The sequence below is a fragment of the Panulirus ornatus genome, chromosome 21 (assembly GCF_036320965.1).
Source record: "Panulirus ornatus isolate Po-2019 chromosome 21, ASM3632096v1, whole genome shotgun sequence".
In the NCBI taxonomy this organism is placed as follows: Eukaryota; Metazoa; Arthropoda; class Malacostraca; order Decapoda; family Palinuridae; genus Panulirus; species Panulirus ornatus.
Genome location: NC_092244.1, coordinates 7653841 through 7666757, shown reverse-complemented (window position 1 = coordinate 7666757; position 12917 = coordinate 7653841). Strand labels below are relative to the sequence as shown.

General features: G+C 45.7%; 1 protein-coding gene across 1 annotated transcript in view; it reads left to right on the top strand.

Annotated features, from left to right (window-relative positions):
* LOC139756207 (probable glutamate receptor) overlaps positions 1 to 12917 on the top strand; it is a 35647-nt gene that overhangs the window by 15340 nt on the left and 7390 nt on the right. The window contains exons 7-13 of the mRNA XM_071675371.1: positions 1840 to 1930; positions 4470 to 4628; positions 6741 to 6903; positions 7380 to 7594; positions 11120 to 11245; positions 12135 to 12283; positions 12713 to 12815. Of these exons, the coding sequence (XP_071531472.1) occupies positions 1840 to 1930; positions 4470 to 4628; positions 6741 to 6903; positions 7380 to 7594; positions 11120 to 11245; positions 12135 to 12283; positions 12713 to 12815 (1006 nt within the window). The remainder of the gene's footprint in view (positions 1 to 1839; positions 1931 to 4469; positions 4629 to 6740; positions 6904 to 7379; positions 7595 to 11119; positions 11246 to 12134; positions 12284 to 12712; positions 12816 to 12917) is intronic.

Below are 12917 nucleotides of genomic sequence, written 5' to 3'. Positions count from 1 at the left end.
AGCGAGGTAGCGTTAAGAACAGAGGAGGATTTCCAGCCCCCCCGCTCCCTCCCCTTTTAGTCGCTTCTATGACACGCAGGGAATACGTGGGAAGTATTCTTTCTCCCCTATCCCAAGGGATATATATATATATATATATATATATATATATATATATATATATATATATATATATATATATATATATACATGTGTGTGTGTGTGTGTGTGTGTGTGTGTGTGTGTGTGTGTGTATTTATATATAAAGAGACTGTCATTTGCGAAGGGTTATGTTTACTTACCGGGATTCAGTTTTTAAATCCCCAGTGTTGATAATATTAGAATTATTCTCTGTTCATAGGCGAGTTTACGCCTCTCTTGTTTGCATTTCATCGCCACGCGGACGTGTGTGCATAACAGAGAACAGTTTTAAAGGCTATCATACGGAAATACAATAGAAAAAAAAGAAGGTATACACGTTTCATATGAAATGCACACGAGTTGTGTCCTGAGCAAAATGGGACGGCAAAATGATTACAGGCTCACCGTTGGAACCATTGTTTTGCCCGCTGTCGGAAAAATATGTCATTCCTTAGGCGATCCGCGTTTCGGACAGCCCATTCCATTGGGTCCGGGTTCGAATCTTCCTACAGGGCAGCCCGGCTCACTGTGAGTTGCCATCCAAGTAATTGCCAGTCAGGATGCTTAAAGTCAGTATCGTCAAGAGAGATATGTCTCTCTCTCTCTCTCTCTCTCTCTCTCTCTCTCTCTCTCTCTCTCTCTCTCTCTCTCTCTCTCTCTCTCTCTCTCTCTCTCTCTCTCTCATTTTGGGCCTCCTCAGAAGAAAAGTCATTGAATACTTCTTTTTTGTTTTACCCTCTCCTTGCCCCTTCATCTACCTTGAGAGTTAACATTTCCTGTAAATCAAGGCTTTCTCCATCCAGGGCACTGAGCACAAAAGTATCGGCGGACCGTCCAGGAAGGATGGGTCAGGCAGGAACGACAATGGAACGTGTGCTGTTGGCCGGAAACATTTTGTTGGAGGGGCGAGCTGAGTGGAGGAGGTGAAAGGTGACATTAGCTTGATTGGTTTTCATGGGAACTGTCACAGGAGGTAGTTTGATTTTTGTATCTGTCACCACTTTTATGTCCCCTAGTTTTCGAGAGAGAGAGAGAGAGAGAGAGAGAGAGAGAGAGAGAGAGAGAGAGAGAGAGAGAGAGAGAGAGAGAGAGAGAAAAGGGGGGTGGGGGATGCTCTTGTTTGGAGTGGAAGGTGTCAGAAGCAATTTTGAAATGTACGGAATGCTAGAGTGAAGGGATTTTCCTCCCTGCTGCTTCACCCGCGGGGCCCTGCTCGATCACCCTTAATTCACGTCACGCATGTCAGGTACTGAGATTCGCACGCGCGTGTGTGTGTGTGTTTGTGTGTGTGTGTGTGTGTGTGTGTGTGTGTGTGTGTGTGTGTGTGTGTTTGTGTGTTCCACGTGTGAAACACGTGTCGGCCTCGAGTAACAACCGTGGCAATGAAGACGCTGGAGGACGAGGCTATTGTAGGTCCTGGTGTCCAAAGTTGTGGGTTGTAGCGACTGAGGCTTTTGTTTAAGCTCCAGTTATTGGTGGTGGTGATGACTGAAGCTGTCGGTTGTGATTTGAAACGTAGGTTGTAGGGGCTAATAACTTTTGTTTACATTAAGTAAAGTCCTAAACTTGGTTCATGGAAGGCTTGAAGTTGTAATAACCCTAATTATTAGACTTGGTGAATTAAAAAGGCTGAGGTTGTCGATGGCCGAAGTAGCTGTAGAATTTAACGAGGAAGTTGTACAAAGGTTGTTGCGATTGAAGTTGTGGTGTTGGCCTCAGGTACCGCCTGGTGTACTCCTACGATGATAACTGGGGCTCCAAGCTCTCCAACGGCACCTGGGACGGCATGGTGGGCATGGTCCAGCGCCAGGTGAGTTCTGACGCCCGTATACCGTGAGTCCAGTGAGTCACCTCCTGTCACTATCTGGATCATGGTCCAGCGCCAGGTGAGTCTGACGCCCGTATACCGTGCGTACAGTGAGTCACCTGCCACTATCTGGGTCGTAGTCCAGCGCCAGGTGAGTCTGACGCCCGTATACCGTGAGTCCAGTGAGTCACCTCCTGTCACTATCTGGATCATGGTCCAGCGCCAGGTGAGTCTGACGCCCGGATACCGTGAGTCCAGTGAGTCACCTGCCACTATCTGGGTCATAGGCTTCCGCACAGTGGGAGAGCTTGGGTCAAAGTACCATCCCCCAGTATGAGTCGTGCGCTTTAGATTTGGTGAGTATGCTGAGTCAATGCTTCGTGAGTCTTGAAGCATATGTGCTTGTCTACGGTGGATGCAGTGAGTTTCCTACGTGGGTAAGTTGTCACCTACCTCAGATTCATCGACTTGAATCAAACTTATATTGTGTGTCACATGTTTGAGGATGAGGTGTACGTAGGCAAGTCTCAAGCAGCTGGGTAATAGTGGCTGGGGAGAGAATAGAAGGAATGTCATCTCGGACGTGAGGGTGTGGTAGGATAATGGTGTTGAAAAGGCGACGCAGCACCTTTATTCAAGGGTCTGGAGTACGGGTGACATTGTAGGGTTGAGGTGTGGTGGGAGAGGAACACGGTAAACAGAGGTTGAGGAATCTATACAAATACGGACAATGAAGAGATGTGCTAAGGATGTAGCGTGTGGGATTCTTAGATAAAGTGCTTAACTCCCTAGCTGAGGTCGTGTCAGTAGTGAGGCGAGTGTGTGTGTATGTGTGGGGCGCAGTGATGTGGTAGATTGAGAAAGGTATCTGAAAATTTTATGATTCGGAAGAAATTTTTTGTCCGGTTTCAGAGTGAACAAACCCTGGGAATATACAGTTTATTGTTAGCTAAGTTGATGTACTGAAGGTTGCTTTCATGTGTGTGTGTGTGTGTGTGTGTGTGTGTTTGCGTTTTAGTTGGAGTCGCATGTCCAGTCTGTGTGTGTCCTTTGTGCTGTGTGGCCCTCAGGACAGACACGTTGAACCACTCAGAACCAGTGAGGAGAGGCAACACCTTGATCAAAGAGTGTGTTAACAGGTGACCACCAGCTTTACGTCAAAGACAGTTGGTGTGTGTTTGTTCTGGGGCACACGTGGAAGACATGGTGTCAAGTGTCTCTGGTAATTATAGAACTTGTGAAACTGTGGTTCTTTAGTACATTGTGTATGTGTATATTTGGGTTGTGGTGACTTAGAACTCAAATGAGGATTGAGAATCACGACAGAAGGATATATTGTGTTATGAGAATATGAAAAATTTCGCCATTTTCTTTATCATTCTGTTGAGTCGCTGAAGCGTTTAGCAAACCCAGGTCTTGCACTGAACATGGCCTTACTTTTCGTCTTTGTGTGCTATTTGTAAGATAATGCTTCTGGAGTTTATATTTTCTTCATTGATTTATGTATATATCTTTTAAGAAAAATGAAATTAATTCTATGACAGTTCGTTTCAGGGGAATCAGCATTATCAGTAGAAGTAGCGAGTTAACAAATGTCCAAATATGTATAGATTAGTGAGGTTTGTTACGTCAGGGGTTTCATGAGGTTTCATTAGGAATATGAGGGTCTTATCTGGTCTTGAGGTGCTACTGGAGATGAGCAGATACGGCAACGAATCACAAGACGTGGAGAGCCAGCCACCACCTGTTGTCGAGGAGAAACAAATTTGTCGCCTGTATGATGATGGTGTAATGGCAGCAGCTGGTCAGTGATTATTCTCAAGTGTACGCGAGATGGTTTTATGTGTTCATTTCCCTGACGAAGAAGGAGGGTTATGAAGTTGCTCGTGGTTCAGGCTAGATCACTTAGACCTTTCCCAGAGGGTAAGTGTAAGTGCGAGGGATTCTGTGTATTAATGACGGGAAGGCCAGGTTAACACCATCGGCCATGGTAAGTCGTGCCTTGGTTGACTGGAAGATACAGGTGTACCGTATTGAGGTGAGGTACACATGACCTGGAGTGTACGTAGGTTATTGTGGTACGTTCCTCGGAGAACTGTAGAGTCGCCTAGTTGGTACAACACCATCACGTGACGCGTAACACGTGTACCACCCGGTCACACGTGGAATCCCGTCACATTCTTCTATCATGTTGTTACGGAACCTGGCTTAACAGGTTCTACACTCGCCAACATACATGCTGGATGACCAGTTCTACTTCGATTTAGTTTTATGTTGGAGATATAGAGACCATACGTATATATACCAACTTAGCCATTACATATCAACTACTTTTCTGGGTAAGATTTTGTGTTAGTGAGTGGACAGGCCAAAGGCGTTGTCCTAAACAGATAGTTAGATCGCCAGAGTGTGTTTTCTAGTATATCTCTGTTAGTGGAGGAGTCGATGATATATGAGACATGTAGGTAGAGATGCAGACAAATCTGCCAGTTCCTCACCAACGTATGTGTTTGTGTTCTTGTGTGTGTGTGTGTACGTGCAGGAGGCCGATCTCGGGGTGGCGCCCTTCACCATCACGCTGGCGCGGGAGGAGGCCATAGACTTCACGTTCCCCTACTACTACGACCCGTCCGCCATCCTCATCCCCGCCCCGGGACCCATCAAGAAGGTCACGGCCTTCCTGGACCCGTTCTCCAGCGAGGTGAGGAGACGCCCTTGCATTTGAGTTTGGTTCTGTAGACACCAATTGCTCTGCTGGGATTGATGTGTTATTACATGTCATTTACGTTTCTTTTTCATATACTTCGCACTGCGGCAGGTATGTTTTGCCAACCGAACGATCGGCAGAGAAAGTATTTGGTGTATATCGTTTCTGAAGGTAGAAAATATGCGGAGTGTATAAATACGATCCCCTGATTGTATTCAAATCAGAAACTAATATCTCGTACATGAAGACCATCCATTTTGCATTGTGATCTGGGGCCGAGGGAGGTGGGACCACTGAGGCAAACATATCATGTCTGAGGGATAAGTTATTTTAGCACTGTCATTACAGCGGTAATGAATTGACTACAAATTGCCCCCATTAAGATGTAAAGAGGGATTGTGAAATATTGTCCGGCTCAAAGGCATTGTGTTGTGACTCCGAAATGAACTGCTTTGATGCACATGAGTAAACCACAGGTTTATATATATATATATATATATATATATATATATATATATATATATATATATATATATATATATATATATATATATATATATATATCAGCGGTGGCCCCAAGGTTGCCTCATAGACCTTGCGAGACTTGGTCAGAGACACGTAGAAGCAGAAACTGTTAGTAGCATTTTCTGTTAAGAGTTTCTGCCCATGAAATATTTACCCAGCTCTTCGTTGTGGTCGGCTGATTTATAGTACAGGGGCGCGTAGGACTGCCTCATATCTCAGCAGGCAGCGGGACGGATCCAGCGAGGGAGGGAAGGAGAGGTGTAGAGACCATATCAGTATTGACGTAGGTAGCGGCACCGTATTCGTGCGGGTCCTTCCTCCCCTCTTTGTGCGCTAGGTATCAGTCAGTGATCGCCGAGTTATTGTGGAGATTCGCCGTACAACATCAAGGCTGATCACAAGATCACCAGCGCCCGGTGTGGTGGTGTTGGCTGGTATAGATATGGACGAATAGCTGCGGTGCCAGCTCCTGGTGTGGTGGTAACGACTGGTAGATGGAGGGGCGGCCACTCGCTGTACCAGCGTCTGTCGTGGTGGCAGATGAGTGAAGGGCCGACTGGTGTGGCGGTAATAACCAAGTGAGGAGAGTGTGTATATATTTCCCCGTCGTTTCGTGAAATCATCATTCTAAGAATTATCAGAAATAATTGAGCCATCTTTATTCCTTTTTACTCGGATGATTAGTGAAGTTAGATGTCTCCCTTGGCTCGTGTTGCTGTACCTGGGTATCAAATCAGAATTGATCCTGTCATCAGCAAACTTCATGCGAAAGCGTACACAGGAAGCACATTTCTTTCTTTCAAATTTCGAAATTTGATTTTTAAAAATCATGCATACCAGAATACACTTGATCCATCTATTGTAAACTGGAAGTAAATGGATGGTTGTAGGTAAACTGGGTTGATATATGAAGATATTTCTTTTGACAGATGTCTGAAGTCACTTTATTATTAATTAAATGACAGGTATTGTACAGTGTGCGTATCCTAAACAGTGTTGGAACATGCAACTTTATTTTTTTCTTTCAAAAACGATTTGATTAATATTGAGCTCAAGACTTATATTTACTAATACAAAATCGTCAGCATTATTGATGTTCCTCTTCATTCTGATGCATAGTACTGGTACAGTCAGACCATGATCGAATTGATGCATGTTGATGGCCCTTGGCACAACGGTTCATGCTTTGAAAGGAATTACTTGCGACTGTAGACCAACATGGCTCACCAGGTTTATATTTGAAACATAAACAGTAGCCCAAGTGACCCTTCCGTCCAGATATATGTGTCTCCCTCTCTCTCTCTCTAGGATCCTGCATCGGCAGCTCGTCTGCCCAACTCAGGTGGATCTATTGCGAAAACCCGAGAGATTTTGACCTCCAGAGTTTGTAAACCTATGACCATTTTATGTCTAATTGTAATTTACGGGAGTATGATTACAAACTGTTGATGAGTATGCGTTTATAGGTCATGTATGGTAATTAGTAATAAGCTCATAGACACTGATTTGTTTCTTGTGGTGTCCAGTAATAATGTGACTCTCACGGTGTTCACTAGTAACTAGTGGTGTTGATGGGAACAGGTCTGGCTGGGGGTCCTGGTTAGCTTCCTAGTGCTCGGCCCCACCATGTACCTGCTGAGCCTCGACTCCAACTACCTGTACCCACACAACCAGGCATACCCACCCAGGCGCACCACCGTCTTCGGCTACTACTGGATGCTCTCGACCTCACTCCTCCAGCAAGGTGAGCCACAGCGCCACTTCTCGTCCCCTGAAGTACCTGGCTTACAACTGTAGATATCTGTAGGTGTGGATACAAGGCCGTCTTTTGCCAGCCAGCTCAAAATACCGTTGATTGCACGTCCCTCACATTCATTAGATGGCATGTTTATGATTTGGAGACGTACATTGTGTTGAATAAACCATTTTGTTGTGGTATACAGGTAGTACAGATATCTAGACTTTTTGTTAGGAAATGGCAGTAAGATGACCGGGTTATAGAGGGTTTAATGCCAGTCTCTGTTTTGAGCATTCATCTGTGCTCATTTCTGACCCCAAATCACGCCTCGCTTTACCTCCCGTCCCTCATATCCCCTCGCATATCTTCCTCCTCCGCCTCTCACACGCTCACACATCATAACTGACTCGTCGGGACCTTTTCATTGCCTTATCTCTCCCTGCTCTCTCTCTCTCTCTCACGCCCTCACTCTCCCCTGCCAGGCGTGGTGTACCCCATGACGTCGGCGTCGCGGGTGGTGTTCGGGGCGTGGATCACGGCCGTCATCGCCCTCTCCTGCGCCTACACCGGCGTCCTCATCTCCTTCCTGACGGTGCCGCGGGTGTACGAGGCCTTCTCTTCCCTCTCTGGCCTCCCTCGGCAGACGGAGCTGAAGTGGACCTTCCGACGCTCTTCGGCGCTTGCCTCCTTATTCTTGGTGAGTCAGGAGTCCAGCAGGAGGGTCAATTCTACGTGAGTGAGTGATATTGGTGAGTCCTTGTTCCTGGTGAGATTCTAGTCCTGGTGAGATCTTGGTCTTGGTGAGATCCTGGTCTTGGTGAGATCCCTGGTCCTGGTGAGTGTCTGTCTTCTTCATGGTGAGCTAGTGAGAGTTCCTCGTTGATTATCTTTCATAGAAAGAGTAGAAGACATATTTGTGTGTATGTATTACGCGAATTATTAGATTACATAAAAAGGCCCGATTCTCGGAACCTGATTAGATTGTACAAATAACCACTTTATAGCACGAAAGAGGTCAGCAGAATTCTCTGAAGTACTGTATTTCGAATTGTAATTCCAGCTCCCTTCATTGTGTTCATTGTTTGTTTATACCATCTCCAAGTTGAAGCCTCACGTTTAATGTGTCACCCTCTATCATCTCCTCTCCTGGTTACTATCTCTCTCATAGTGATTCATTCACAGTATATTGAATAGAGTTGACGAGGTACACCTCATTGCAATGATTTAACTTGTGTGTGTGTGTGTGTGTGTGTGTGATGCCAGGTTTTGCTGATTGAGATAGTCGTGTGGTGGGGGGCTTCCCTGGCACTCATCCATCCACCACCTGACACACAGTAGCCGCAGTGACAGAGCCTACCAGATATAACGCCCAGGTTGAGGGGTTATGCCACAGACTGTCATAGCCTGTCATTAACGCTGGTGTATAGGGACTCTGTTGTCTTATCAGCACCTGAAAACGGTTTACACATTTTCACGCCACTTGGAGAATATATTGACTCAGTTACAAATGGGCTTTTCATTATAAGTGTGAAAGTTGTTTGCTTCATCTTTTTTCATTTTTTTGTTGTTGAAAAACCATCGCCAAATTGTTTTCTGTCAAATATCAGGATTTAGATATTCTCTTTTAATTGGTCGTTATTTCTCATGTGTAATATTTATGCTACTGTTTGATGTCCGGCCCCGGGCCTGTGAAATATTTCATGCCAAACATTTTCCATATCCAGCGGATTTTATGCAGTGTTACAGTTTGAAGTGAATACCATTTTATCCGTCAGAATTTGTTGAAATTTAAAAGGAAAATTGTACGCGTACAAAACGGAATATCAAATACCTCCAGAAATAGAGTTTTTATGTGCATTATTCTATGATCAAAAATTCTTTATTCAAGTTCGTGTTTTAGCATATATCTCAACTCACAGTGAGACAAATGAGATTCTGCTGTGTGTAGTGTAGCAGGAAATTTTGAGGCCCGGGTTAAAAATGTAACGAATGCATTTCTAGTTGAACATGACTGTGCGACCCTCAGGAATAATTGAATGATGACCACAGAGCCACACCCTGGCGGTGATTGGCCACCGTAGTCAAAACTTCTCTTCCCACTCCAGCTGTGTTGTAGAACCACAGTTCCTGTGTCCCCCTGCCTTCCCGCTTCATCTGTGTTGTAGAACCACTCCAGTTCCTGTGTCCCCTGCCCCCTGTCTTTCCACTCCAGCTGTGTTGTAGAACCACAGTTCCTGTGTCCCCCTGCCTTCCCACTTCATCTGTGTTGTAGAACCGCTCCAGTTCCTGTGTCCCCTGCCTCCTGTCTTTCCACTCCAGCTGTGTTGTAGAACCACTCCAGTTCCTATGTTCCCTGCCTCTTGTCTACCTGCTCCAGCTGTGTTGTAGAACCACTCCAGTTCCTGTGTCCCCTGCCTCCTGTCTTTCCACTCCAGCTGTGTTGTAGAACCACTCCAGTTCCTGCGTTCCCTGCCTCCTGTCTTCCTGCTCCAGCTGTGTTGCAGAGCCGTGCGGTCGCGGAGGCTCTGCATATGACCGAAGAGACGACGAGTTGACAACGCGTCGGGATTCGCGACCGTAGCGTGTCGACTCCTCCCCAGCCAGCCAGCCAGCCCCTAACGCCACTCCAGTCTCACCAGTTATAATGCTACACGAATCATAGGAAACAGACGAACAAAAGCGTTGCTAGAATGACTCAGTGTGTAGTCTTCCTGTAGCCAGCGGCCACCGTGGTCACTAAGTGTGAAAGATGTTGTTGACCCTTTGAATATTGTATATCTACTAAGGCTGAGGGCAACTGGTTCTGCTGGTGTTTTCTTTTTTTTTTTTTTTTTAGCTAATCCTTTGCTCAATAGATTCTCTCTCTCTCTCTCTCTCTCTCTCTCTCTCTCTCTCTCTCTCTCTCTCTCTCTCTCTCTCTCTCTCTCTCTCTCTCTCTCTCTCTCTCTCTCTCTCGTTATCGGTTGATTGTTTGGGCTTCAGGTCTGTCAACTGCCAGGCCGTCAACGTCGAAGTTACATCCGCCAACCGGATGATTTTGAGACCAAATACAGTGTCAGTGTGGCTCTGGCCCAGTCCTTCGTTGAGAACCATCTTGCATGCAGGTGGCCTCATGCACAACAGATGGTTTCCCAGTCATCGTGAATGATCACACGAATACTACTGTTGTTCATTAGCTAATGGTTCGCATGTCTTATGCATGCAGTGTATAACTTTGTGTTTGAACGCAGGTATTGTCCATTCGACTGCAAATAGTTGCTTCGTACGTTGAGCATTTTTTTTCGCTAGTTTGAATGTTATACGTAGCCTAATAAGACGAATCAAGTTTTCACGAATACAGAATGTAAATAAGACTTGCATGGTAGGATCTTTGCTTCGCTTGAAACTCACAGTGAATGGGTTCGGGATTATTGGGTCATGATTGATAATCTGTTTCGTACACAAAATTGTTTTAAAAAGATGTTGGCGGGTGTAAGGATGATGGTAACTGAATACTGGTAATCATGGTGGATTGTTATGTTGGTAGCAGGTATGAAGTGATGTGGCGGATGTGAAGTGGTGATGTTGCGGATATGAAGTGGTGATGTGGCGGATATGAAGGGAATGTTGTATTAGTTGGTGATGTGAGGTCAATACTGTTGACAAGTGTTGTGATCATGGTGGCAGAAATTGTGATTATGGTGTTAGACGTATATATTGGATTTTGTGACGTTGCTGGCAGATGTTATGTGTTTGTTGTGATCATCCTAGCAGAGGTGGAGCGATTATTATGATCATGTTGAATGATATGTGGCATGTATGTGGTGATTATTGCGATCATGTTGATAGATATGCGGTGTGTATTGTGATAATGTTAGCAGACATGTGGTTATCATTGTATTCATGTTAGCAAACATGTGATGATTAATGTGATCATGTTGGCAGACATATGGTGATTGATCATGGTAGCAGATATGTGGTGATTATTGCGATCATATTAGCAGACATGTGGTGATTAATGTGATCATGTTAACAGACATGTGATGATTATTGTGATCATGTTAACAGACATGTGATGATTATTGTGATCATGTTAACAGACATGTGTTGATTATTGTGATCATGTTAACAGACATGTGATGATTATTGTGATCGTGTTAGCGGACATGTGGTGATTAATGTTTACCATGTTGAGTTCTGATGCGACAGGAGGAGGAGAAGTAAAATGAGTGTTATGTGGCAGGGTAAGGCCTCGGAGGGCGTCTACAGGGAAGTGGGGGCGCCCTTCGTGACGGACGAGAGCGACCTGGTGTCCACCGACCACGAAGGCGTCCTTAAGGTCCTCGAGGGATCCCATGCCTTCATCAAGGTATCGAACTGGTGTCTCGTTTTCTTTTATTTCTTCCCCTCCGGAGTACTCGTGCAAGCCCTTTGGTTATGATGATCCTGTTCGACCTTTGGTTATGGCGGCCTTTTATCCATAAGCTGGCCCTTTAAGGGCCAGGTCAAAGGACCGATGTCATTATAGCCAAGGGTCATAACGTCGAGCTCAGGTGGTTAACTTGTGGGCCACAGCAGCGCTGATGCTGTACCACATGCCACAGCTCCACTGATGCTGTGCTTCAGGTCACAACGCCACTTAGATTGGGTTTCATGGCACGGCGCTAGTACTGCTGTGGTTTCATGCCACAGCACTAATATTGTGATCGATGCCACAGCTTTGCCAATGCTGTGCTTCATGTCACACTGCCTCTTAGACTGTGATTCATGGCACAGCGTCAGTAACGCTGTGGTTCACGCCCCTGCTTTACTAACGCTGTGTTCGTGCCACAGCGCTACTAACATTGTAACTGATGCCACAGCTTCACTAAGACTGTGAATCAAGCCTAAACTTCACCTGTCCTGTGATCATTCAGGGGCCACAGTTCCCACTATTACAGTGAATCATACCTCGCCTTCACTTGTCAGATTCACAATGCCACTACCAAGTGAACCTGCGATTCAGACTCACAGTTTCACCGACACTTTGAATCATTCCACAGCTTGATGAACACTAGGGTTCAGACCAGGACACTTGTACGTGTGTGTTGTACTGGCGGCCTCATGGAAAACGCCCCAGCGGAGGTGACGAGGAGGGCAGGAGTGCAGCAGAGAATTAAAAGAAAGAATTAGGGAGATGGGATAAAGAAAGAGGGAGGGAGGGAAGGAGAGTGGGACTTGTCGACCAGCTTACCACCGGTGCGATTCTTGGTTTGCAGGAGAAGTCGTACTTGGACTTCGCCATGTTGGAGGAATACCACAAGACTGGGCAATGTAGCCTGGCGCTGGTGAGGGAGACCTTCTTCCCCGCCGCCTTCGGCTGGATCTTCCAGGAGGGCAACCCTCTCAGGCTCCTCTTCAACAAGGAGTAAGTACCACGACACACCTCTTGTCCCAACCAACACTCTCGTGATCAAAGACATTTCGATGTAGGCTTCACCCTCACAGACCTACCTAGTTCCTGCAGTCATTATGTGTTGCTTCCACAACAAAGACACTTCGGGATCCATATATATATATATATTACATGATATTATATACAACGTTTTAAGTGCTCATGTGTTCAACTGCGTGTACCTGTGTATTCCTGTTGATATGTCTTAAGTGCTTTGTGCGTTGTTGTGCGTTTTCGTGTTGAAATTTCTTTCGTTTCATCTTTTATTCTCGCATAGACACAGACGTATGGCGCTTCCCACAGTTCACTTCAGTCTTTGATCTATATCTGTTCATCACAACGTGATGCTGCCTACGACTTACCCGACCATAGTCATAAGCTCTTTACGTTGCAACACCTCAGGTTCATCCGCATGCAGGAGGCCGGGCTCTTCGACAACTGGAGGGAGAAGCACTGGCCTAATACCAAGCGATGCGGCATCAGAGACCCAGTGTCCTTTACTAAGGTTGGTGACTGTGGAGAGGTTGGGCGCTTTCGACTGTCTCCATTTGGTATCAATTTCTTTCCTTCCCTTTCCTTTATTTTCTATTTTGTGACTGGAATGAAA